This window comes from Ochlerotatus camptorhynchus, unplaced genomic scaffold (assembly GCF_037179485.1).
Source record: "Ochlerotatus camptorhynchus isolate MF236.1 unplaced genomic scaffold, CSIRO-AGI_Acam_v1.1 ptg000002l, whole genome shotgun sequence".
Lineage (NCBI taxonomy): Eukaryota > Metazoa > Arthropoda > Insecta > Diptera > Culicidae > Ochlerotatus > Ochlerotatus camptorhynchus.
The window spans coordinates 1,263,196-1,289,878 of NW_027040494.1; the positions used below are offsets into that span (position 1 = coordinate 1,263,196).

Genomic DNA, 26,683 nt, shown 5'->3' on the forward strand with positions numbered 1-26,683 from the left:
ATGAGTCGATTGTCAATTCCCGTCGTGTACGTTGCTCCGCTGTTGTCCGTCGCACTGATAAACAAAAGCATCATTTTCCGGAAGAAAAACATGCATTCCGGTGTAGAAATGGTGCTCCCATAGTGTAAAGTGAATCGGGAAGATGTAATTACGTATCGTGGGTGTTGGGAATCCAGTGGAAAAGGTGAATTGGGTCGGATGAAAATCGGACAATTTTCATTCAGCATTACACTTGAGGAGAGCTGGCGAAAAAGAGGAACGACCCACCGTCGTGGTATTGGTGGGCGTGTGTTGCGTGAAAACAAATACAAACCATACCACGCTGGGTGGTTCGGTGTGAGTGTGGAGTGTATCACAACATAATGTTTCGTGTTGGAGAGTGAGAGCGTGTGTTGGAACCGGCGCTGCGGGGGTGGTGGCATGCTGGAATGGAGGAATAACAGTGGCAGCACTGCTAGCAATCAGTTATCTTACCCAACGATCGGGTGGCCCCTATGCATCAGTGGTGGTTGTGTACTGTTGATAATGAATCCATACAATGATGGCAATTTGATCACTGTTTAACGTTAATATTGAAATATATTTCATCCGAAAAGGGCATTGACCAGCTAATGGAATTAAACATAGAAGCTATGTCTCACACGATAACTTGTCATATTAGTTGTTTTGTTTATTTTTAGGAAATTTATGAAATCTCAAATTTGAAATTGTCGATATGCAGTAAAAATACCACTTCCAAGGTAATGACAACATTTGTTGAAGCCCTTCAATGGGTCGTTTGAATGATGATATTGTAAGCTATTGAACGTTAGTAAAATAAAATTGAAATGTATACACAAAAGAGTTCTTTTTTGTTCATAATAAAACTCATCAAAACAATCATTGGAGTTCCTTGGTGATACACTATACAAAATTCTCATGAGATCTTAAATAGAAAGGTTATACGCCACCGGGACAGCTAAAAATGGAAGGCATTTTGATCAATTTGCTCCCGGATTACGGTACTGAAATTAGTAAAGTTCAAAGGAACATATCTTAGTCTTTGTTACTTTTTATTATAGATACTATAGATTCCTTAGATAAGCGGAGGAAAAGTATAATGTAGCCAAACGAGCATGACGTCATCATGGTGTTATTTGAGGGAGAAGTATTGTAATATTATGAGCACAAAACGCTTTCCACACTCCATATTCCGATTTATTTCGTGGACAACGGAATAAGGAAAGATAAAGCAAACCATTCTTCGATACATTGTTGCAAAGATTTGCTTTGGACTTCATTATGAACCTTTACGCACGAAACAAAACAAAACTGCACAACGAAGAGGTCTATGATGGCATGAACTTTTTTCACGGATGCCAGTAAGATCATTTATTTTTCATGGTTGCCAAAACAACTTTAAGTGCCATAGAATCTATAGTATTTATACTTTTTATGTCTTGTTGATAGTGACAAGACTCGGCTTAGTCCACCGAGGATGATCTTGAAACAAGGAACACATGAGTTAGTTAGTCTTCATCTAGGTGATTCCTTATCTTCTATTCGTTGTTACCTAGGTTGATGTGGTTAAGACTATAGTTCTGATGCATGGTCATTATCGGTGTAATTTCTTAATTTTGTTGCTAAGGAATCCAATTTTGACTGACAAAGGGCGTGACTTTGGAGGGTGTTTCAATACTCCGAAGGGTATAAATAGCGGGATCTTTAAATTAGAATCGATAAATGCAAGAATGACAACTGTAAGAAATCGAATACTTCATCATTTCTCAATAGTGAGAGACCTCTTTGATGGTCTGTAACGATATTTTTTCGGATTTGGACGACATTTAGGCTGTGTTCCATTTGGTGAATTTTTCACAGATGGAAATTTTTTAAATAAACCTGCTATTGCACCAGACTTTTTTTTACCGATCAGAAATCAATTTTGACAAACACCTTCTCGAAAATAGGAAGATCAACAACAGAGGGATTTTCTAACAACTTAATTTATTTTCGAAGTGTCAAATTTAAATGAAAATTCACCAAATCAGTGTCAGCATTTCAAAGGGGCTTAATTGCTTTTGTAAACAATAGCTTTAGCCATCGATTTCGCGCGATAAAAGCTCACACACGAAAATTAATGACACCAACAGGTAGAGGAAAGATTCATCTACCAACTAGCATTGTTAACATGGAGAGGGGAGCTTTAATATGCGAGAAATCAACGGCTAAAGCCATTGTTTACAAAAGCAATTACGCCTCTTTGATATGTTGACACTAAAATGGAACACAGCCTTACTTTATAGTCCATTTTATCTGATTGAATCGCAAATCAATGCCAGATTATCATGTTTTGGGGTGGTTCTATCTACGATGCAGGATAGGTTGTGTTTTGCTGTGGTTAGCTGCGCGCACGCTGAGTAGATAGAAAGAAGATTAATGATGATTCTGAAGATTTCTTGAAAAAAGATGATGCACGATGCAAGTAAATGGGAGAAATGAAAGAAGATTTTTCGAAGATTGATTCGCTAGTGTGAGATTTGTTGAGCACCTAGAATTGAGATTAAGATGTGTCGCCCCCTCGCATATTTTGATGTTATCTAAAACTTTCTAGAACTTATTAGACTGATCAAATATGAATAAAATAGTGAATAACTAAAAAAAATAGTTTCGAGGAAGTCTTGCGAGAACACCAATCATACTTTTTTAGGGTTAACATGTCAAAAATTGGAGATTTTTAAAAAATGTCTTATAATTATGAATTTTACAATTTTGTCGGTGGAGGCGAACCAGCCCAAGGCTGAAAGATTCCCTAATAAAGATAAATAATAATAATAATAATAATTTTGTCGAAGACAAGAACCAGTTATCTCAAAAATGCAGAAAGTTATAATTTGGTTGTGTAATACTAGCTTAATAATGGTGAATTTTTCAAGAGATTCGGAAGAACATTTTAAGCAACTTCGTAGAAGACACCTAACCTTCAAAAAGGAGAGAAAAAGGTTTTGCGCGTCTATTTTCAAAATGGCCTTCCCGGAAAATCGTATTTCCATATGGAGACTGTTGGAAACGTTTTTTTTTTCAAAAGAACTCCCAGCAAACTTCCGGATAAAGTTGGAAGAAACATCTGGTGGAAGCTCTGACAGAACCATGGTACAAGACGTACGAAACTTTCGCAGGAAGTCAGAAGATACTTTCAGGGCAAGACAGTAGGACTCCTGGTGAAGAAGAAACTTCTGGAGTAAGTCTGAAAAAACTCACAGATGGTGTCGGAAGAAGCTTTAGAAGGAAACCAGAAGCACTTCTGAGAGGGAGAAGTCGAAAGAAATCTCGACCAGAAGTTGGAAGAATCATCCGGTGGAGGTCATAAAAAAAAACATCTAAACTGGAACTTGCTTCTGTGGAAATATGGAATAAATTTCCCGGGAAAATTGGAAGAATGAGACAATAAATTCCGGGAGTATTCGGAAGACATTTTCATGGGAAGTCATAAACTTCCAATTTCAAAAATTTTCTGAAGATTGGATACTAAAAACATAGGGGAAATGCAGGTAATGTCGGCCTAAGTGTCCCTAATTTGGGCCCATACATAAATTCAGCAATCGACTTAATTTTCAATAGCAACCAAAAATATCCATTAGTAACGTCCCAATAACGCGTTCATCTAGATAAAATTTATAAATAGCAGATTTTTTGCGATGGGCCCAATCTTAGATCCATAGGCCAACATTAGAGACATTTCCCCTATGTAACATTTTTAAATGTAAATGCTTTTAGAGAAAACTAATATTACCTAATTTTGTTAAAAAAAAATCCGTATTTATGGCACCTCTGTACGAGAGTCCTATATTGACCTTATATTGCAAAAAAAGCGAAAATGCTTGTTGAATATGGATCACCTTCAATTGAGAGATGCCTGGTGTTTTCGGTACTAATTGCATTTTGTTAATATTTTTTCATGCCTATCGATAATAGACATTATGTGAGGAAAATACTTTTAATTAAGATGCACATGACAAATGAGAACGAACCAAATTTGAGTTTAGTTCAGTCATAATCGCCAAAAGTGCAGGAACTTAACGATGAATATATTTACCTCATGATTTTCTGTGAAAAACTTCAAAAATCTGCCAGAAAATGAAGAAAATTGACGAAAATTTTACTCAGTCTATGAGAAGTACCAACTGAGTGAATCCAATCTTTACTTTTATCATATTCGGGATTTTTATCCTGGACAAACCTAGAAAAAGCTGGAAAAACATGGGGCATATTTACTCATTGCTGAGTTCCTGCATTTTATGTGATTTATGAGTAAACTAAACTCAAATTTGGGTCGTTCTCATTCGCCGTGCAGTTGATCTACAACATCCTAAACACATTTCACTATCGATCGCATTCCGCATATTTCTAAAACTTCAATCGAGACTGAATTTCTCAATTACCTACTATGTATTTCGCACAAAATTCATCCCAAGCAAAGTAAACCCACCATAATCGCCAATAATGCTGAAGCATAGGGGCCACCGCCAACATAATGGACTATGTATACCGTATCGCATGCCGCTCATGTTTCTCATCTCGTGCGGATTTTTGTTTAGCAGCGGTAGCAGCTTGGCGACATCGACGAGAACGAAGCACGACAGCCAGGAAGGCGGCAGCAGCAGCAGCAGGAGTTTACCGACTACCACTCAGATCGAACCAAAAGTGCGCGCCAGTGTATGAGTGACTGAGGAGAACCATGCTCATGGCTTGCTTCCACGGCAGTGCCAGTGTATGTTGGGGGGTAATAAAAAATTAGAAAAGCAGTTAGAGGAAAAGCGGAAAAAGGCACCTCTGGTGTGGAAGTTCTGTTGTGTTTTATGGCAACAAAAGAGTCGTAAAAAAACATCTTGCGTCTTCTGGTGTGCCGGAGTGGAAGAATCATTTCTCGGTGCGTGCGCGGCAGAGAACAAGGAAAAGTGGAACGCAGAACGGTTCTGGCTGGCGTTCCTAGCGAGGAATTATGTTAGCAGCTATTTATATTGTGACAGTAGTGTTTTGTTTACATCACCAAGTGACGTATGGAGCGACGGCAGGCGCGCTGGATGTGACGAGTAATGGGTAAATACATTTTGAATGATACTTTTTCTTTCGGTCAGTTTCATTGTTACGTGAAAGGTGTATGGTTGTAGTGTGTTCACGCCTTCTCACGCGGATGAATGGTGTGAGCATGAGCTGAATGAACAAAATGTCAAATAGTAAACAATGGCAAAACTTCATAGATTTTATTTTATATTCATAGGAAATTATTATACAACCTTTACGACATGGATTACTTTTAATCGTCATAACCTCCGTCTCGGCTTTTCCTACTCCTATACTAGGGAACACGCATAAATAACGCAAGAGAAAAAAAGTTGATGCTTGTTTAATCAACAGCAGATGTTCAAACTTAAGTAATTATCACGCTCTGATGGATGTTAGGAGGGTGATATGCTTCCTGTTTGGTTTAGTGTTTTCTGATGTTTCGTTTTCTAAACGTTTAGGGTCGAGAGCTATTTCAACCTAAGCGCCTATTTTCGACATATCGAGCAGAGAAGACCGAATATACATATCTATGATTACGATGTGAACGAATCATACTTTCTTGTTCTGTTCACTGTTCAATTTTCGATTCTCAACAATCAATGAATCAAACATTGTTGTAGTGTAAATATTTAAAATCCACTTGTCCGTACAGTTGTTAGTGAGGTGATGTTGTTAAATATTAAACTGCCATTAGAGCCACCCCCATGAAGAAAACACAGAGGAAGTCCTACGTCAAAAAAAAACAAGAAAACGAACAACCAAACCGGCAAACGAGTGGAGTAATAATACAAATTATTGCAAATGCGATACAACGAGTTGTTTCCTTGATGGTTGTCAACGATGTGGCTGAACGTGAGGTGAAGCTAATTTCTGACTTTATCAAGAATTCCACCCGAGACCCAGTTCAACAGCAATATTGCTTCAGGTGATCGAACAGCATCGAAAAGAGTACCCTTAGAAATCGTAGAATATATTGAACTGAAATATAATCATTACAATCCAATGACATTTATGTGAATATGTCTGACATTGTATATTAGGTACCGTAAAACGGGGTAACATTGATAGTTTTTTAATGTATATTCTAAATATTTTTTACAGTAATGAATTTTTTTCAAATTTTATATTTTTAAAACAAATACTGAGGATCCAAGAGATAATTCGTTAGTAATATGTTGAACGAAAATTACGGGGGTAGTACACTTTGAACGTCCAAAAAGTAAGGCATTTTCGTTAATTTTTTAAGCAATAAAACACTCAGGGAGGGCAAATATGTTATAACCCATTTATTAGTCATCCTTCGAACTACAATTTGTATTTTTTTGAACTCGATTGGCGTCTCCCCGTGGCCGGTGCACCAGGTCGCGCGGGCGTCCTCGCGTGGTAGTCGGAAAACGGCGTGGGAAAATACTCCTTTCCATGTGATCCTGGAACATAAATCGAACAAAAATCCTGATTAGTAATGAAATTTGGGTTAGAAATACGTATTCCGATTTTTTTTCAAATTAATTTTTTCAAAAGTTGTGTTTTCACCCTAGAAATGCTTACAAAATCGTGGATTAAAAATCCATTTTTGACAAAATCGAAAATGTGAATACGTATTTCTAAGCAGAATTTAATTCTGAACAAGAAAACCTAGGCAATATCCAAATTTGATGAAAACTGGTTAGAGTTATTTACAACGCCAGTTTGAAAAACCCCGTTTCGAGATAAACGCGTTTAAAGATAAAAATGCTCTCTCAGCGCGTCGGTACATGTTTTAGGAAATCGCTTTGTAAAGCGGTAAGGAATATTCTGGCGGACTTGGAGTCTTTTTTAAATTAAAGTATACGTCCCAAGGAACATTTTCAGCCAAAAAAATGCATTTTTTTGAAAAATCATAGTGTACTCCCCCCTTAAGGCATTTGCACTATTTTTTTAGTTTTGTGACCGAACTTCAGTATTTCGATTTGGGGTTACTTTGATAATGCTCGATGAATGTAGAAAAAAATGGATGAAACTCAAACAATTTAGTTCTTTAAATATGAAACTTTGAATGAGTATATAATCAGAAAACATCATAAGCAATAAGAATACAATATTGAATTTATGATGGCTGTATCGGAAATACATCTCATAAGTGATGGTTTGAGTGCTCAGTCCTTCAACAAAAACCAAGAATCATGAGGATTTTCGTAGTCTGTAATTATCAAGAAAAATCATTATAGTTATTTTTTTTCGAATTTTCTGAAATAATGAATCTATCTTCAATCTGATGCGGAAACTCAAGCAAAGGCGAAACTCAAACATTAAAAAAAGTTGACATAAGCTACTCAAACTAAAAAATTAACCTTTTTTTCTAGATACATGCAATCTAAATACAAATTGCGGCTTAGTTAGGGGGGACACTTCCCCCTGCCACCTTTTTTTTCTTTTTCTTTTTTGCAAGGAGGAAACCTTCAAAAAGCCATCGTGCCACTGCTTGATGACTGGGCGCATAGTCGCGGTGACATGGTGTGTGGGATTCTTACCGCACTAAAACCTCCTTGAACGCCTTGCCCTTTTCCTCCGGAACCACTTGCCGTATTACTTCGGAGAGGGTCCAATTGTCCAATTGTTTATTGTTTATCAGTCAACAGGTAAAATGTTTACCCCAATGACACCTGTTCTACAACTAAATACAAAACTAACGAATAACATAAATTAACATAAAACTTGTTTAAAACTACGCTTGTTTGTTTCTCGTGACACGTTGAAATCGTACACATAATAACACCGGTTGAATACACGGGACATGCTTCGCAAAGGTTCGTGAAAGCCATAATTAGTTCTTGCCGGAGGGATGGTGATAAACGAGTGCGACCGAAGATTGCGACGACGTGCGTTGATGTCCAAGAAACTAAGAAGCGTAGGACTGTGTTGCCTTGCAGAAGATCCCCAACAAAGCACGCTTTTGCCACGTTGCGTCTTGCTTCTAGTAATTCCAGATTTATAAGTAGACAACGGCTTTCATACCTGGGCAGGTTGAATGGATCTCTCCACCTAAGATGACGTAGAGCGAACCGGACGAATTTTCGCTGAACAGCTTCGATGCGTTGAGTTTCATTCTGGTAATAAGGAGACCAGACGATAGACGAATACTCCAAGAGGGCGCACAATTGAGCAGTATAAAGCTTTTAGGCAGTAAACGTCCTTGAACTTTTTTGCAAAGCGAAATAAAAATCCTAGTTGCGATGAGGCTTTAGACACAACGTACGCGACGTGATCCTTGAAGGTTAATTTTGTATCAACCAGAATCCCCAGGTCCTTGACTGTCGAATCACGTTGTAGATTCACGCCTCCCAAAGCATAGCTAAAATGGAAGAGTGATTGCTTGCGGCCAAATGAAATAACCGAACATTTGGACACGTTCAGCGACATTCGATTAATATGACACCATTCAGCGAAGGCTTCCAGTTGTTGTTGCAGAAAAAACGCGTCTTGTGGTTGCTTAATCGTGTAGTAAAGCTTCAGGTCATCGGCATACGAGAGTTTTAGGCATTTCAAGATGAAATTGACATCGTTCATATACAGCAAGAATAGAAACGGCCCCAAGCGACTTCCTTGGGGAACACCGGACCAAACAGGAAAGGAGGGCAAAACGTGGTCTCCAATTTTGACGGACATACTTCGACCGGTTAGGTAGGATCGAAGCCAGGAAAGCAATTTACTGTTCATTCCCAGCTTGTCGAATTTAGCAACTGCGATTTGATGATTCATTTTATCAAACGCCGCGGATAAGTCTGTGTAAATAGCGTCTACTTGTTGACCATTTTCTATTTGGTGGATCACGAACGAAGTGAAACAAGTCAAATTAGTTGTCGTCGAATGGTTAGGCATAAATCCGTGCTGATCAATCGAAATGTAGTGTGCGTAGTTCTGAACCAGCTTACGCAGAACTATCACCTCAAACAGCTTAGAAGTGGCGCTCAACGCAGCTATGCCCCGATAGTTCGAAACAATCCGCTTGCAGCCTTTCTTGAAAACTGGGAAAATATACGACTGCTTCCAGCAGTTTGGAAATACACCAGTAGCCAAAGATAGGTTGAATACTCCTGCTAGTGGTGTTGCAAGTGTATCCGCGCAGCATTTGACGACAAGCGATGGAATCCCATCCGGACCACATCCCGTGGAGGATTTTAAATCCTTTCCGGCCGATATAACCATATCGTTCGTGATCACGAACTGTAGCCCAGAGGCCGAAAGTTGCGGAACATTTCTGGTGGCGACGGCTTCATCCTGCGGGTCGATGTGTTCATTAGTGAAAACATTGCTGAATTGAGAACGGAACAGGTCGGCGATGTCAGTGATGGAATCAGCTTCGAACAATCCGTTGGTCATCGTAGAGGGCAGTCCGGATTCCATCCGTTGGTCATGGACGTAACGCCAAAAACTTCTGGGATTTGTCTTGAAGCGCCTTTGCAAATGGTCCTGATATGCGTTGTACAAACGATTATTAAGTTGGTTGTATTCAGTGCTCACCGCCATATATCTAATTCTCGTGGAGTCCGTGCGATACTTGCTATGTCGTCTGAGAGCTGCCCGCTTCACAGTCCTAAGATGCTTGAGGTTAGCATTTGACCAGGCTGGCTTAGCCGGTTCGTGTCTAGACTTCACGGGAACGAACTGATCGATGGCATACCACAGGATACCAGATATGGTCGACGCAGCGAGGTTGGCATCACAATTTTGAAGCACCTCGTCCCAATCGACATGTGCGAGGAACTCGCTCATGCTGTTGAAGTCAGCCTTTCTGAAATCATAGGCGATGCTTTCAGAGGTATCTTGGAAGCGTTGCTGTGGACTTATCTTGAATTCCATCAGTACAGGAGGATGATGCCTGCAGATTTTAACGAGCGGTGATGGAGCTTGCATAACTGTGCTGTGCTCGCAAAGTTCCTCACTGACGAAGCATAGATCAAGCGTACGATTGTTTTCATTTGCAATTCCACTCATTTGTCTGAGTCCAGCAGTGCTATACGCATCAAGCAGCTTCCGTGATGCCAGGCTAATCGAGGATCGTGATGTAATCGGGTACAGGGAACCATGTGGACTACGCTGCCAAGAGATCGAGCTCAAGTTGAAATCGCCTAGGATGATAACGTTGTCTCTTGGTCCTAACTGCGAAACCACCCAGTTAAGCGAATCGATATGCTTTTCGATCAAACATTCATCGTTTACTCGATCAGGGGGAATATACACAACGCATAGGTAGAGTGTTGCATCGACAGTGGCAATTGCGATCCATATTTGCTCAACCGCCGAGCCATCAGGAGGGTCGAGCGTACGGGATTTAAAACTCGAGCGAACAGCCAGCAAAACACCACCTCCAGTGGTTTTGTTGCTATTCGAAGGCGACCGGTCTTGTCGATAAACGGAATATGATTCGCCAAACAACTGATTCGTTGAGGTATATGTCCATTGAGCCAAGTTTCGGAAAGTGCGTAAACATCATAGGAACCGTCGCTGAAGGCCAATTGGTACTCGGCGAGAGAGCTGTTGATCCCACCAACATTTTGGTAGTACATCAGGACATTCGAAGAAGCAGGTGCAGCATTACTTGCTAAAGGCGCAGTCCTAGGGATTGAACATTCGTCAGAGCGGGGATTGCCGTTACTAATAGGTTACTTGCCATGATAGGCAGCTTGGAAGACCCCATCGCCAGCGCTAGACTCAGGGCCGGGACGACTTGGATGGCAGGAACGAGAGAACTGCGACAGGTTTTCGATGATGGCTGGAGGCGCGACTGAGCTAGGCGGGTCAGGGGCTTCCGTACTGCTTTGTGTCAGGCGTCCCGGGTTCGATGGTGGTGATCTTGGTTGCGTTGGAGAATGGTGTGAAGAGGAAGCGTAGAAAAGTCGTGGAGGACTAAGTGTCGGTGTATTGTAGCCAATAGTGTCCTCGACGAGACACACGCTGGAAACGGAATGTCGACCAGGTAGTGAAAGCATATGATATTGAACGTACTTGCCTGGAAGAGCAGGCTGGAGGACCTCAACTGCAGACTCGACAACAGGACCGCGACGACTAAGATGATCGCTGGCAGCAAGAGACGGGACTGTGTCGGGCTGAGAAGAGGCCTCCAAAATGCTATCTAACATGCGTCGCGGGGTCCTTAGTCCATCATGGATTACTCCGTTAGTCAATAGTCGTGTTTCGTTGTCAGTTGATTTTTCCGGAAATTTGCGGTGGTCGATCGTTGATCCAGTAGAAACAACAGAAAGCATCAGTTTTTTGAAAAATTGACAAATTCCCGCAAACGGATACCAACGGGCCAGGACGAGAGTTCCAACGCCAATTCCTTGAGGTTAGGGTCCAATCCGATTTTGTACGATACAAACGTCAAGTTGGTGGTATCTTTGCCCTTCGGAACAAGGCGCACCACATCAGCAGCATCCGAAGTACACAAACAACGCGCAACGATTTTCTGCACGTCACTGTTACTGATTAGCGGATTTAAGCCAGTCATGTACAGCCAAAACTTTTCTGGTGCCGCAGCTTGCGCGGTAGATGGCACAGAAAGATGAATCTCGCCAAAATCAATCGCCTTCGTTCCGTTAACGGCAGGTACAGATATCTCCGGTCTACGGTCTTCACGGCGGTCTACGGGTTTTGGCCAAGGTAACGGAGTGGGAACGGGATTTGTCTGAGCAGCAAATCTTTCAATTTTCTGGCTCAGTTTTTCCACCACGATGGACAGCTCCTGTACTTGCTTAGGCAAATCAGCAAGCGGTGGCGTATCAATGTGTTGGCACCTTAGGTTTTCGGCAAGATAAGTTATGCCTAACGTCCATATGCCTAACGACCATATGCCTAACGTCCGTATGCCTAACGACCGTATGCCTAACGTCGTGTACCCGGCGCTTCCAGTTCGCTGATCCTCTCTCCAAGTTGTGAGCCATTTAGCTCCCAGCGTCACGTTCTACTCGGTTAACCCCAGTGGTGGATTCAGCCTACTCTGACGGAGAGTTCTCTCGGCTTCGGCTTTCACTACGCACTTGTGTAAGTAAATTACTACTTTCTAGCTGGTCCTCTCGCCATTTTTGCTGCAGCGCTGACATGATCTGCGTTACTGCTCTGCTGACGGCGTTAAAGGTGCCTCCTCTTGACACATTTTTTCGACAACATTCTCCGTGCTAAGGACGAACATCTCCTCTCGCACAGCATCAATTCTAGGACATTCGAAGACCACGTGCTCTGGTGATTCTTCCACATTCACACACTCCGGACAGAAGGGTGACGTTGTGTGTCCGAACCGATGCAGGTACTTCCTGAAGCAGCCATGGCCAGACAGGAACTGCGTCAAGTGGAAGTTGACTTCTCCATGCTTCAACCAGGTCGAAAGAATCGGTATAAGCCTGTGTGTCCATCTACCGGTCTCTGCTGCATCCCACTCCTGCTGCCACTTAGCCATCGACACCGTTCTCACAATTTTTCATACTCCTCTGGTTTCTCTCGTCATATACCACTCGTAGTCCTCCGCCAAGGTGATGCCGATTGGGATTATACCGGCGATAACGCATACTGCCTCCATCGAAATGGTTTTGTACGCACTCACGACTCGCATGGCCATGAGCCGGAACGTACTGCTCAATTTCCTTTGGTTCTGCTTCGTTTTCAGCGCTTCAATCCAGGTTGGACCTCCGTATCTTAGTATCGATGAGCACACACTAGTTAGAAGACGCATACCCCTTGGCTACGCCTATGGGTACATGTGTAATACTAATAATTGAATCCAACAAATTGTTTGAAAAACCTTCAACATGGGCAATGAGTAGTGGTCAGAGATCCATGTTCATCGTTATGTTGGAATTAATAATAGTTCAGGACTTTTCCATTGCGCGGCGCTTGTATGTATGTGCACTTCTGTATATGCTACATCTTAAGATGATGACAATCTAGGTAGTTGCTGTCTGCAGGAAAGTTGTTTAGGTGACCCAGGCCATTCGTATAATAAATAGATAAGTTGAAAATTCTCTCACTACGGCTCGGCTAGCTTGATGGCTGCTACTTTTGCTTACTGAATAGAATATCGTCGGTTTAAGACGTGTTGATCGGAAATCCATCTCAAATCCTTCTCAAGAACAGTTGTTGTCGTCGTCACACAGTGGGACCATTTTTAAAAAAGACGCTCAAAACCTAAGGGAAGGACAGCTCCAAGTATCAGCATCAATACCGATAGTGGAAATATTAAACATTGTAATATGTAATATGTAATAATAATCATATACTTAGTCTGTTGTTGTTTTTTTTTTTATATTTTTGGTTTTAAGTGTACATTTGACATTCGTTTAATCAAAAATGGATTTCACACGAAAGGCAAGTCATTTCTTGAAGATCTTGCTGGCCACCGCCGCCAAAATCCGCTCCTTGTTCTCATAAGTTCGGCATTACATATTTGCTAGCTGATCTCAGTGCACAAAATCGGCCGCACTTCCGTTCCCAGGAAGTAGTAATTAATTTCCACGAATTCTTCATCGCCTGCGAACCAATGTGCTGTCCTCCGATGGAACAGGAATCGACTAACTACGCCGCCCCTGTTGACGGAGTCCCAGAGTGATGGTTCCATGGTCGTATTACGCTCGGTTCGCCATGAGCCTACAACTTGTAGAGATTTGCTGCTGGAGGAACGTCCAGTACCGTTTTTATCATGAAAAGCCGAAGTCAAAATCGATCAGAGCTATCGAAAACGAAAATCTAGGCAAAAATGATGACAAACAGAAAGCTGTAGTAAACATAAACAACAACGGTGAAACGTCATTGAGTGTATGCGTTAAAGTTACAGTGTTTTTTTTTTACTTTGAAGCTTTCCGCTTGACAGTTAATATCATTAATATTTATACTAAAAATTATAATAACTATCAATTTGAGCAATTTTACACCAAATATTACTTCAGATTAAGTTGTACTTCCCTCAGGTCAAAACCCTTTTCTCGCTTTTCTCGATGTTTTAGCATTTAGGTGTTATCAAAGAAGTTTCTTGACACGTTAGTCTGAATCTTTTGAAATATCTTTATAAATTTTAAATGAGGTGGTATTACACTTGGAAAAACTAACTTTTTGTAATCACATGATAATATGTTTATGGCAAGGGCAAAGTTGTAGAACTATGAGTTTCATGAAACTTTGTTGAATACACCAAGTTTCTATGTCTATGTTTATTCCATAATACCTTCTATTTGTTGGATGATCCGTCCAGCTCTTGATCCGTCTGAAAAATCTCAGTAGGAGGCAATATAAGTTATCTGGTGGGATTTGCAAAAACAAATTAAAACGCGATTCTCTGCTCTGAGTAATACAATTTTTGAAAATAATGTTTCAAACTAAGAGCCAAATTCCAAACCCTTTTGGAAGCTCACAAAAATGATACCTATATATAGATACCTCTTCAGCCTATTCCAGAGGTTAAAGAAGGTGGTAAAATTTTGATCACAAATTCGGAAAAAGCTCAGAAACTTGCTAAACAATTCGAGAATTCCCATACTTTCAGTTTGGGTCTTACTAGTCCTATTGAGAGTCAGAATGCTCGGGATTATCTGAATATTTTCTCAGGACTGATTTGAACGAAGTAAGATCTATGTATAATTAAAAAATTTGATAGTATGAAAGCTCCAGGTGATAATGGAATTTTCCATATTCTCTTTCTTGGTAAAAATAGTTAACAGATGTTTCAGTTTGGCATACTTTCCTGATAAATGGATAAATGTAAAAGTTATTCCAATTTTGAAGCCAGAAAAAATCCAGCTGAAACTTCTAGCTACACACTTAGAAAAAATCATGTAAATTTAGGTGCTCTGAGAATGACATATACGAGTATCAATTTTGACATAAAATAGAGTCCTAACAGATGTGAAATTCAACTCAATTAAACGTACTTTTCGTAGAGTAACAAACTTTTCCTCTCTTGGAGCACTTAATTTTACATGAAATATTTGATTACGTCTCATCTTTTATGTCAAAGATGGATTCCGTCATGTATAAAATTAGTTATTTTTAAGTGTGTATCGTCCAATAAGTTTGCTGTCTTCAATAAGAAAAAATAATTTTGAAAAGAATGATGCTTCACATCAATAGAAGTCTTCGTGTTTTTTTCAGCAGACTGAAGATTTTTTTATTTATTTTTTTTATTTACAAAAAATGAAGATATCTCCCAACGCTTCCAAAATTCAACTTCTAATGGTCCTACATAAGCCTAGAGCTTCTTTTTTGAAACCAAGTAGTAGTCACGTAGTCACTATGAACGGAGTTCCAATTTCTTGGTCAAGTCAAGTGAAATATCTTGGGTTAGTACTTGACCAAAAATTTATTTTTATAGATCACATTGAGGGCATTCAAGCCAAATGTAACAACTATATAAAATGTTTGTATCCTCTTATAAAGAGGAAATCCAAACTTTTCCTGAAAAATAAACTTCTAATATTTAAAGGGTGATACGGTCAAAATTTGGTCAAGGGAAAACGCGTGTAAATCGGTGAAATCGTTTATTTAAAAAATCAAATTAAATTTCTTTTTCAAGTTCAATTAGTATAAAATTCAGTTAGGCTTCCGCTTTTCCAAATCCGAATTGCCGGGCCTTACGCTTGACCCCTGCCATCAGATTTTGTACAGCCACCTTGTCCACCTTCTTCGCCGCAGAAAGCCAGTTTGCCTTGAACTGCTGCTCGCCCTTAGCAGTTTTTTTGGTCTTCTTTAGGTTCCGCTTGACAATAGCCCAGTATTTCTCAATTGGGCGGAGCTCTGGCGTGTTGGGAGGGTTCTTGTCCTTGGGAACCACCTGCACGTTGTTGGCGGCGTACCACTCCATGGCCTTTTTACCGTAATGGCAAGATGCCAAATCCGGCCAAAACAGTACGGAACAACCGTGTTTCTTCAGGAAAGGCAGCAGACGTTTATTCAAACACTCTTTCACGTAAATTTCTTGGTTGACAGTCCCGGAAGCTATGAAAATGCTGCTTTTCAAGCCACAGGTACAGATGGCTTGCCAAACCAGATATTTCTTTGCGAACTTTGACAGTTTCATGTGCTTGAAAACATCTGCTACCTTTCCCCTTCCTTTTGCCGTATAAAACTCCTGTCCCGGAAGCTGCTTGTAGTCGGCTTTGACGTAGGTTTCGTCGTCCATTACCACGCAGTCAAACTTCGTCAGCATCGTCGTGTACAGCCTCCGGGATCGCGCTTTGGCCGTCGTATTTTGTTTATCATCGCGATTTGGAGTCACTACCTTCTTGTAAGTCGATAGTCCGGCTCGTTTTTTGGCTCGATGCACGGTTGTAGACGATACACCCAGCTTATTTGCGACATCTCGGAGAGAGAGGTTAGGGTTTCGCCGGCAACTCTCTTTGTCGTCTCAGCGGCTTCCGGTTTTCGATTTCCCCCCGATCCAGACTTCCTGGCTGTCGACAAACGTTCCCCAAACACTTTAATTACATTTGTAACGGTTGATTTGGCAACTTTTAGCGATTTTGCCAACTTTGCGTGCGAGTAGCTCGGATTTTCGCGATGCGCGAGCAAAATTTTGATACGCTGCTCTTCTTGCTTGGACGGCATTTTGACAACTGAAGAGTGAATTCCAAAATCAACATTGGAGCAACATTCTACACACACACACCTTCAAAATGAGGGGTGTTCAGGTTTTTTAAATGCAAAATTGAAAGAAATACGTCAAGTTGATATTGACCAAATTTTGACCGTATCACCCTTTAAACGAGTTTTTAGACCGGCCATGCTTTACGCTGTGCCAATATGGTCTAGTTGTTGCCTCCCTGGTACAGTACTATCGAGGTACATAGAATTTCGAATGTTGAGACTTTAGAACAAATGTCCAACAAAATAATTAATAATTTCCGGCAAAAATCGTTACAATCCTCAATTGCAACGATTATTTCACTTTATACTTAGATTAGATTTAGTTTTAGTTTTTATTTTTAAGATGTCCTTTGTTATACTGACATGCAGGATTAGAGAATTTGTTTAAAATACTGAATTGCCAAGGCAGGAACAATATTAAAGCACTTTGACATATATTGTAACAATTAAGGCTGGAAAGTTACTATAGTAGGTGGAGCACATAAGTTAAAATTAGAGGTAATTTATTTTAAATTTGAAACAAATCAAGAGTTTAGAAAAATAAGGTTTAGGCCTAGATGCTTAACGAAAATTTATTAATTCTTGTTTAAATTGATGAAATTGAAAAGGCATTCAAAATCCTATTTTCAAAACACTGAGGGGTAAAATGCGTATACTGATTTCATATCACGGAAGCATACATTTAGGCTTTATCTTTGCTCTACCTCAATTGAATATCAAAGGTTGTTCACGCCTAATGGTTATGTTTTTCACACAACAATTCGGGGAGCGCATAACAAATTGGAGCGGTGAAAATAACTACTATTTTCGAATAAGCATGCATGCATGCGACTTATTGAGCAGAAAGGTGAAGGATGTGTTGAATGACTTGCCTCAATTAAATCTTTAATTTTGGAAATCTAGACCAACAATTGAAATCGGCAGAACAACCAAACGTAAACAATGACTTTAAACACAAAATTCCAAAGAATCTAAACACTGGCATAAAGGGCGAACACGAAATTATTGCGACACCGAAAATGTCATGCCAATTTTCTTATAATGTTTAGAATCAAACCAAAATTTTAGGGTAGTTTTATACATATATTTACTTCAAAAATCAAAAGAAAAGTTAATCGATGGAGCCTTGAGTGTAAAATTGAACGCATTTTCGCTTGATACCCTCCATCAAAGTCTTTACAGTGTCATCCGGTACCAGTTTCTCAGTTTTTTTTTTCCATTTTCTTAACATGTCCTTCTCGTCTTTGACTGTCTTCTTGCTCTTCCGAAGTTCCCGCTTCATTATTGCCCAGTACTGCTCCACCGGGCGCAGCTCCGGACAGTTTGGCGGATTCATGTCCTTTGGAACAAAATGGACAGAATTGGCCTCATACCACTCCAGGACACTTTAAGAAAAGTGGCATGATGCCAAATCTGGCCAAAATAGCGGAGCTTCGTCGTGCTGCTGCAAGAACGGCAAAAGGCGCTTCTCGAGGCACTCAGATTTGTAGATCTCGCCATTTACTGTGCCCTTTGTCACGAAAGGCTCACTCCTCAGTTCGCAAGAGCAGATGGCTTGCCAAATGGGATATTTGGAGGCGAACTTCGACATTTTCTTCTTCTTAAATTTGTCGTCCACATCGAACTTGCTCTTGCCGGTGAAAAACTCCAACCCCGGAATTTGCTTAAAATCGGCTTTTATATACGTTTCGTCGTCCATCACACAGCAGCCATATTTTGTCAGCATCTTCTCGTAGAGCTTCCGTGGCCGAGTTTTAGCCGTCGATTGTTGCCGCTCATCGCGGTTTGGGAAGTTCTGTACCTTGTATGTATGTAGTCCAGCTCTCTTCTTTGCATTCTGGACGTAGCTCTGCGACATGCCGATCTTTTTAGCCAAATCACGGCTTGAGACGTTGGGATTTGCTTTAATCATCCGCTTCACCTTTCCCTCCGTCATTTTGTTCTCCGGTCCCGGTTTTCTTCCAGCTCCTTTGCCGTGGTCCAACGTCAACCGCTCCTAGAACCGCTTCAACACTCTGGAGACGGTTGAATGGTGAATGTTCAACATTTCTCCCAACTGCCGGTGCGACAGGTCAGGAAATTCCAGGTGTTTGGAAAGAATTTGTTCTCTCAACTCGCGTTGGTTCACCTCCATTTTCGTTGAATCGAAAAACACGACTTCGAGTTTGACAGCATGTACACAATACACATCAATGAGAAAGTGTGCAAAATTTGGTTGATTTTTACCCAATGGTAAAAAAGTTATGCCCTGTTGAATGTGTCGCAATAATTTCGTGTTCGCCCTTTACACAGTTTTGGTTACGAACTACACAATTGCTAATAACTTTGCACATAGTTGACGAAACATAGTTCTTTTTGAAGCAGTAGAGTAGAGGTTAAGCTTGGTATAGGTACTTTAAAAAAGTCAATTTCAATTCTAGTAATAATCTATATTTGATTTTGCGTTGTAAAAATGAAGTAAGAAATGCTCGCTGCACATCTCGGACTTTAAGTGTAAAAATTCAATGGTGTTGATTCAAATGTTAAGATTTACCTACTCTTTGCATATTTATAGTAAACTATGATCCTAATCTATGAATTATTTTAAAGCAAAACAAATTTCTACAACTGAGTTAAAAATTATTAACAAATGACATGCCAAGCATGCTTACAAGTTTGCTCTATCAGATGATGATGTTAGACTACTTGGATGTGTTTGATTCTCGAGGAATTTGTGTTAAAAGCCATTATGTATGTTTGGTTGTTCCACCTATTTCAATTGTTGGTCGAGAAATATGCAGAGGATAACAAGAAATTACTATTTTAGCATGGTTGTTTTTCAATTATATCAATTTCAAATTACTTTCCTCTAAAAGTGTTTAGCTTCCATTCATATAGTACGTTTAAGGAGTAATGTTTGGCAACGAGTTTTCGTCAACATATTAAATAGAAGCAGGGTGCAGTTTACCCCCTTCTTCTTCTTCTTCTTCTTCTTCTTCTTTCAAGCTTATTGCATATCGCATATTAGCTTATTGCGTGCTCTCAACTTAGTGCTCTAGATGCACTTCCACAATTATTAATTGAGAGCTTTCGATGCCTGTACCATTTTTGCATTGGTATAATTGTGTGGCAAGTCCAACCATACTTCTATGCCCAGGGAAGTCGAGAAATTTTCCAACCCGAAAAATTCCTAGACCCGACAGGGAATCGAACCCAGCCACCTCCAGCATGGTCTTGCTTTGTAGCTGCGCCTTTACCGACTGAGCTAATGGAGGCCCCAGGCAGTTTACCCCCGTTCCCTCTAAATGCTGCACAGTAAACAATGTGAAGTGTGTAATATTGGGTATTGTGGAACAACTGGCAAATCACTCTAAAGGTCAACTTTATTGGTGTGTCGCTGTTGATGGTGCATGAAACCATTTTTATCATTATATCTTTTACTTGTTTTGTTAGATTATTTTGCGATTTCCAATTCTATAGCACACCCAATGTTAAAGTGTCCTCTTGGCGGGTGTGGAGCGGAAGCAACACGTTTGACAGTAATCACAAATGGCAGCTTGCCGCGACAGATTAGGCTCTTAACTACTTGTTTATCCGATTTGTAGGCTTACACAAATAGGGTATTCAGCTGTCGCTGCGTTGAATTTTAAGCATCGCGTCATCAACCACGTTCATTGTGAGGCCTGCCTAAGATATGTACACGAAATAGATCTATAAGGATGTTGTGGTTTGGATATAATAGTCTACAATACAGCATAGTATATGTACAATGGATCGTCCGAATACCGTAAAACGGGGGGAAGTTGATCACTCTTTACCGATAAACCTAAATGTTTTTACAAATACATGTTTGGCACACAAACAAATGCCTCTCAAACCTGCAAATGCATTTCTAATGCATTAAATTAGTTTTAAAATAACATGTCTGTTTTATTTTTTTTAAACAAAATTAGATTAAAATTCAATATTCAGAGGATCACATGATTAATGATCGCTGAAGAAAAATCTGGTGATAACATTTCAACCACAGTAGTGGTTTGGGAAAAAAACTGCATATTTTGTCGCAAAATCATCATCAAATGAACAACAGTTTTTCACATACAATCATTTGTATTATACTAATTAATGTAATTAATTTGAACTAAATTTGATTTCAGATTTGAACTCAGCAACCCAAAACTAAGTATAATAAGTCATTTCGCCGAACACAGCTCCAGAATAAATCTTGATTTCTTTAAAATTTGGAAGAACAGTTAAAAGTTTCACATTTTATCATTTCCACAAAATTGTTAATTTAGAGCGTTATAATACATCGTTTGTTAGGGAAAACGTATCAAAACTTCTATTTAAAGTTACTTAATGAAATACTAAACAAAGTATCTTATAACAGTATCGTTGAATAGGATTGTTGAGAAATTAAAATTGAACCGTGTAGTGATCAACTTTACCTAGATGATCATCTTCACTCCGTTTCACGGTATATCAGCTCCAAATGCAAGCGTTGACAGATTTTTAACCAGTTGGATTCTATAGTTTGAACGTGATTTTTGGTCCTTATTTTTAACCGTTAGTACTGGAGATGCAATCTCTATTTAATAGAATTTGCTTCGGAAACAAATACAAATATGATGTTATTACTAATATGTTACTACATGTCAATGTGCAATGTATGAAAATGGAAATCACTTAAAAATAAAATTCAGTGCAAACTGTAGGCCTTAACATGTTGTCAGAATTTGTGTTTTTAACGAAATCAAATTGAAAACGTGCACTTTTTCAATTTGCAGCACGATATCAAAAATACCACAGACAAACACATAACACATTGAATATCTTTCAATATAAAATATTGTCAATAAAACACTACCGCCATCTGTTGAGTATACTGTGATGGGTAGTACGCTGAACAGATGGCGGTAGTGTTTAAACGTCAAACGCAAGTTTTATTGACTATGTGCGCCACAGGTGGCGTTACTACCAACTAAAAACATTTAAATTTACCGTTAAATGCGTGTTCGATGAATAAATTGCCAGTATTATGTCTCTTTGTCTGTGAAAATACCATTACCTATCGCATAAAATAGTAATACTCTCTATTTTCAATGAAAAAGTTTATATTTCAAGCTACCTTTTGGCTGTTTTTAGGTTACTGACAGTTTTGTCCACCATTACTTAAACTTGAAACCTTGATTTTGAATTGTATGGTTAATTTTCTATCCATGTGATATGAAAACGGCTCAGTAATATTTCTTCCGTCGTCTGTTGCACCATTTTCGCAACATATCTCTCCACCCAAACATATGGTCTTGTCTTCTGGTAACGTTTTCAAAAAAGTAATGATTAACCAGATTGAACGCTCAGGAAGCACTCTAGCGTTCTATTCGAAATGGAATACCTAATTAACAACAATCTACTAAATATTTAACGGCGCCGGTGGTGTAGTGGTAAGCGTGATTACCTCTCACCCCAGCAGGCCTGGGTTCAATCCCAGTCGGCGCCGCCGGGATGTTCTGAGGCATAACATCTCTGATCACGCCTTCCTTCGGATGGGAAGTAAAGCCGTTGGTCCCCGGTTCATGAGTTGATGGGTCGATAGGTAGGGTCCAGGTGTGGGAGCTGCCTTCCTGGCACGTCGGTAGCATTGGTGCTCAGCACGGAAAACAAGATCGACGGAAAAAACAAACCAAAGGAAAAAAAAAAATACTAAATATTTGTTCACTCTGGATGAATATAGGCAATAGTAAATTCCGTGGTGGTACTGTAAGACCGTAATATGAAAAATCTACGCAATCGCTAATGCAGGTCTTTATTTCTCGGTTTGATCCGATTTGATTAGATAACATTTGAGTTTCTATGGTTTGGAACTAATGCGCTCACTCTTCTCTCTCTACTCTACTTCAGGTTAATCCCACCGGAGGTTTCGGCCGATAAGTTCACTCGTCGAAAGAAAACGGAAAAGCTACCGTACCGAGATGAGGACGAAAAACTGGAGCTTGGCGTATGTCAAGTCTACAGCGGTACCACCTGTGAGGCATTTCTCAGGAATCAAACCGTCTTCATCACACCGGACATTACGATGGAAATTCTGGAGGAACGACTGAAAGCCGCCTATGGCGTGATTCGGGAATCCAAGGATATGAATGCCAACTGCCGGGTGTATGCATTGCCAAGCTTATGTTACAGTATTCTGCCGGTATGTCAAACGCCGGAAAAGACCAACCATCAGTATTTTGCCAATAGAGCGGCAGCGGAAGCCACCAGAAGAGGGAACAGCTACGGAAGATCAAAGCTCAAGCTGCACGAGAAGAAGAACAATCGGAAGGCGGCGGTGAAGGTCACGACTACGATGATGACGACCACGGAGCGGCTGAAGGTGTACTTTAGTGGTGGGGTAACTCCAAGTTTTAGTATAAATGATTTCAACGGGGATATTGTGACTGAGAACTCCTTGGATGAAGGTGGTCGACGACAACGGAGATCAAGTGATCGTAATTTTCTGCCTATGACTACCTTTGGAAACGATAACGGATACTATTCATCGTATTCAGCAAATACAAATAGCAAGAAAAACTATCCTCCGACGAGGAATACGGAGAATTTAAGGCGAATTTGTCGCAATGATTGTGAGCTGCTGGAGAATGAGTTGTGTCAGAAGGAGTATGCGATTGCCAAGAGGCATCCGACGATTGGCCAGAAGTTACCGTTGGAAGAATGTGATGACTTACCGCTGCAGAATTCCATTGACGGGACGATACTGAATGGGATCGGTGGTTTGGGAAGTTCTGGGGACATGGAATGTATGAGGCTTGGTATCGAAATGGACATTATCCCGGATGATGATTGTTATTGGGAGAATGGTTTCAGCTACAGAGGTATTCTGAACAAATCCAACACCGGAAAGCCATGTATGCGGTGGTCCAAATTGATGAGGGAGATATCCAACTACCCGGAACTTGCTGGACATAATTATTGCCGGTAAGATAGAAATGATTTTTTCGAGAAGATCCAATTTCACTTCAAAAATTCTCATTTCAGAAATCCTGGGGGAGAGCAAGCGTCTCCTTGGTGCTACGTTGATCTTAAGAAAAACATAGAATTCTGCGAGATAACCCGGTGCTCGGAGCGAATGTGGATCTACATAATCGTAAGCTTTGTTGCATTCTGCTCAATGATAGTTGTCGTCGTTACAATAATCTGTTGTAGGAAGTATCGAAAACACGGCGTGTCCAATATTCAAAATGTAAGTCTTTAATTCGTTTGGCCAATATGAACAATCTCAACATTACTTGTATTCATAGATCAACCACCCGAATGCAGACAAGAACATCTATGGTAATTCCCGTCACAACTCACCCATTGAGATGACCTCATTGATTGCTAATCAAAATTCAACCGGTGCTATCAGCCGGAATGCTGAGAATGGTGGCATTCAAGGATTGACCACCGGCCAGTCCGGCAATCAGGGACATTCTTCGCAATCTCGAAACAACGGAATCGCCCGAGTTCCACAGTACACACTGCAAGATGTGCGATTCGTGGAAGAACTCGGCGAAGGTGCTTTTGGAAAGGTGTACAAGGGTGAACTGACGCAAAAAGACGGTGAAAAGATCTTCGTCGCGGTGAAAGCTTTGAAGGAGAATGCCAGCGCTAAGACGCAAGCCGATTTCAAAAGAGAGATTGAGCTGATTTCAGATCTCAAGCACGATAACATTGTGTGCATTTTGGGTGTGGTTTTGAAAGAGGAGCCACTTTGTATGCTTTTCGAATATATGGCTCAAGGAGATCTGCACGAGTTTCTGATTGCTAATTCGCCGAATGAAGGCAAGCAGTTGACTCAGCTGCAGTTTCTGCTCATCTCGCAGCAGATCTGCGATGGAATGGAGTACTTGGCAAGTCACCACTATGTCCATCGAGATTTGGCCGCAAGAAATTGCTTGGTTGGGGATAATTTGACGGTGAAAATATCCGATTTTGGATTGTCACGAGATATCTACAGTTCAGACTATTATCGGTGGGTTGGGAAACTGTGTGAAACACAAAATGCATTTCATAACGGTTGATAATACCTTTTCAGAGTCCAATCGAAATCACTGCTCCCCGTCCGTTGGATGCCGTCCGAATCGATCCTTTACGGCAAGTTTACAACCGAAAGTGATGTCTGGTCATTCGGTGTAGTGTTGTGGGAGATTTACAGCTATGGATTGCAACCATACTATGGATATAGCAATCAAGAAGTCATCAATATGGTCCGAGCCAGGCAGTTACTACCATGTCCGGAGGCCTGTCCCAGTGCAGTTTATTCACTGATGGTTGAATGCTGGCACGAACAAGCCGTACGTCGTCCAACGTTCCCGGAAATCGGACATCGACTCAAAATTTGGTACCAAGCTCAGAAGAGAAGTATGTCGATATGGCGTCCAGTAGATTCTAGAATATTCGATCAATTAACTAATCGTTATTATTACAGGTGAGCAAAACGAGCAAACTTTTAACCGAAAAGGATCCGTCTTAAGTGTAAACAATCAACGAATGTCCTCGCAGGGAAACCTGAATGCGGTCACACCCTCATCTTCATCCAGTCATCAGTCCCTGAACCGAAATCCGCCGATGGAACTTCGTGACCAGCAACAACCCAATCAATCCCACCAGCCCCGTAAGCACCACCATTCATTAGAACGGGAGAAGATCCTTCGCACAAGCCAACAACAACCTCATCAGCAGCCGCCTCATCATCATCATCATTCCCGATCCCACCATCAGCATCACAACTCACTGGATCGATCCAATAGCAAAATGGAGGAATCCGAACAGTTTGAGACCCAAAGTAACCGCAGTTTCTACCACAATTCCGGCACTAGTCGTAGCAGTAAGAGCATTCACTCAATGCAAGACCAGACTCAGCTACCGCAGCAACAGCAGCAGCATCAACAGAACCAGCATCATCCCGGACCTCAATCCTACAAGAACTTCAGCCTGCCACGAAAAAGCATAGACAGTAACCTAGACTTCGGAGATGGTGATACGACTGCGGCCAGCAGCCCTGGAACCGGTTACTCCAACCGTGAATCGAAGCGTCCTCCCAAGGATCCACATCGCCATCACCACCATCATCACCATCACGGGTCGAGTCGAAGTCGACGGATGGACAACTCAACCGGAACAATATCGATATCGTCACTCAACAGTGAAGCCGATCTGAATCAGCAGACCCAAATCTTACCAAAGAATAGCACCCAGTCCCTGGCGCAGCCTCCAATGAGCCGGAAACCGAGCAGCAGTGGCAGTATCCTTAGTGTAGCCAGTGAATCCAACAGTTCCTTTGGAGGCAACATGAACTTTAATAACCTAGCAGCGACTCCGTCGAACGATAGCACAGGTGCACCGGCAGGGTCTTCTGCTGGACCTCCACTCATGCAGAATTCTTATCATGAAGGATAAACCTTGTTTTAAACTTTTTATTTATCATAATGCATGCATTTATCGTAGTACATAAGGCAAAACGCAAGAGACGCAATGAGCGAATAGGTTTTTTTTTAGATAAGTGAAAAAGGGAGGAATAGAAATTCCTTTTAGGAGAGGCATGAATAGGACAAATGGTTCTCAACACACGAACGGTATAATAGTTAGACAACAACGAGATGGGCTGATTTTATCTCAATGTGTAACAGTGATCTCTTATTTGGACTTGTAGAAGCATACACGGATGACTGCTTTTAGTTGTACTGATCGAAAAGACACAAAACAAAGTATTAGTTTCCAACTGAGCACAATTTTCCACAATCTTGGATTAAGTATGTGAAGACTGATTCGACACATTAGCTCCATACGTTCGATGCACTGATTCGAAGGTTAGATATCATTATTAATTTAAAATCAACTTAGTTGGGAATTTCAACGGTTTACAATTTCCTAACTCCATAATCAGCATTTTATTTATGTGTGTCAAGTCATCCATCTTAAATATATTCTCATCTTTTATGAACTAATCTTAACGAAAACAATGAGACATGGCTAAATGTCTAGTGAAATAAATTTAAGTATTACCGGAAAGTAA

At 40.6% G+C, this 26,683-nt stretch overlaps 1 protein-coding gene across 2 annotated transcripts; it reads left to right on the forward strand.

The window, feature by feature from the left end:
• On the forward strand, positions 1-26,683 carry LOC135702636 (tyrosine-protein kinase transmembrane receptor Ror-like). 2 transcript variants are annotated; one of them, XM_065223700.1, is made up of 7 exons: positions 1-184; positions 4,578-5,079; positions 22,531-23,604; positions 23,665-23,869; positions 23,928-24,640; positions 24,704-25,029; positions 25,097-26,683. In XM_065223700.1, exons 2-7 carry the CDS (start codon positions 4,982-4,984, stop codon positions 26,065-26,067), a joined length of 3,387 nt encoding a protein of 1,128 aa, XP_065079772.1. In that variant the 5' UTR covers positions 1-184; positions 4,578-4,981; the 3' UTR covers positions 26,068-26,683. The 2 variants fall into 2 exon arrangements, with proteins under 2 accessions (XP_065079772.1, XP_065079849.1); XM_065223777.1 differs by having other exon boundaries at positions 4,581-5,079.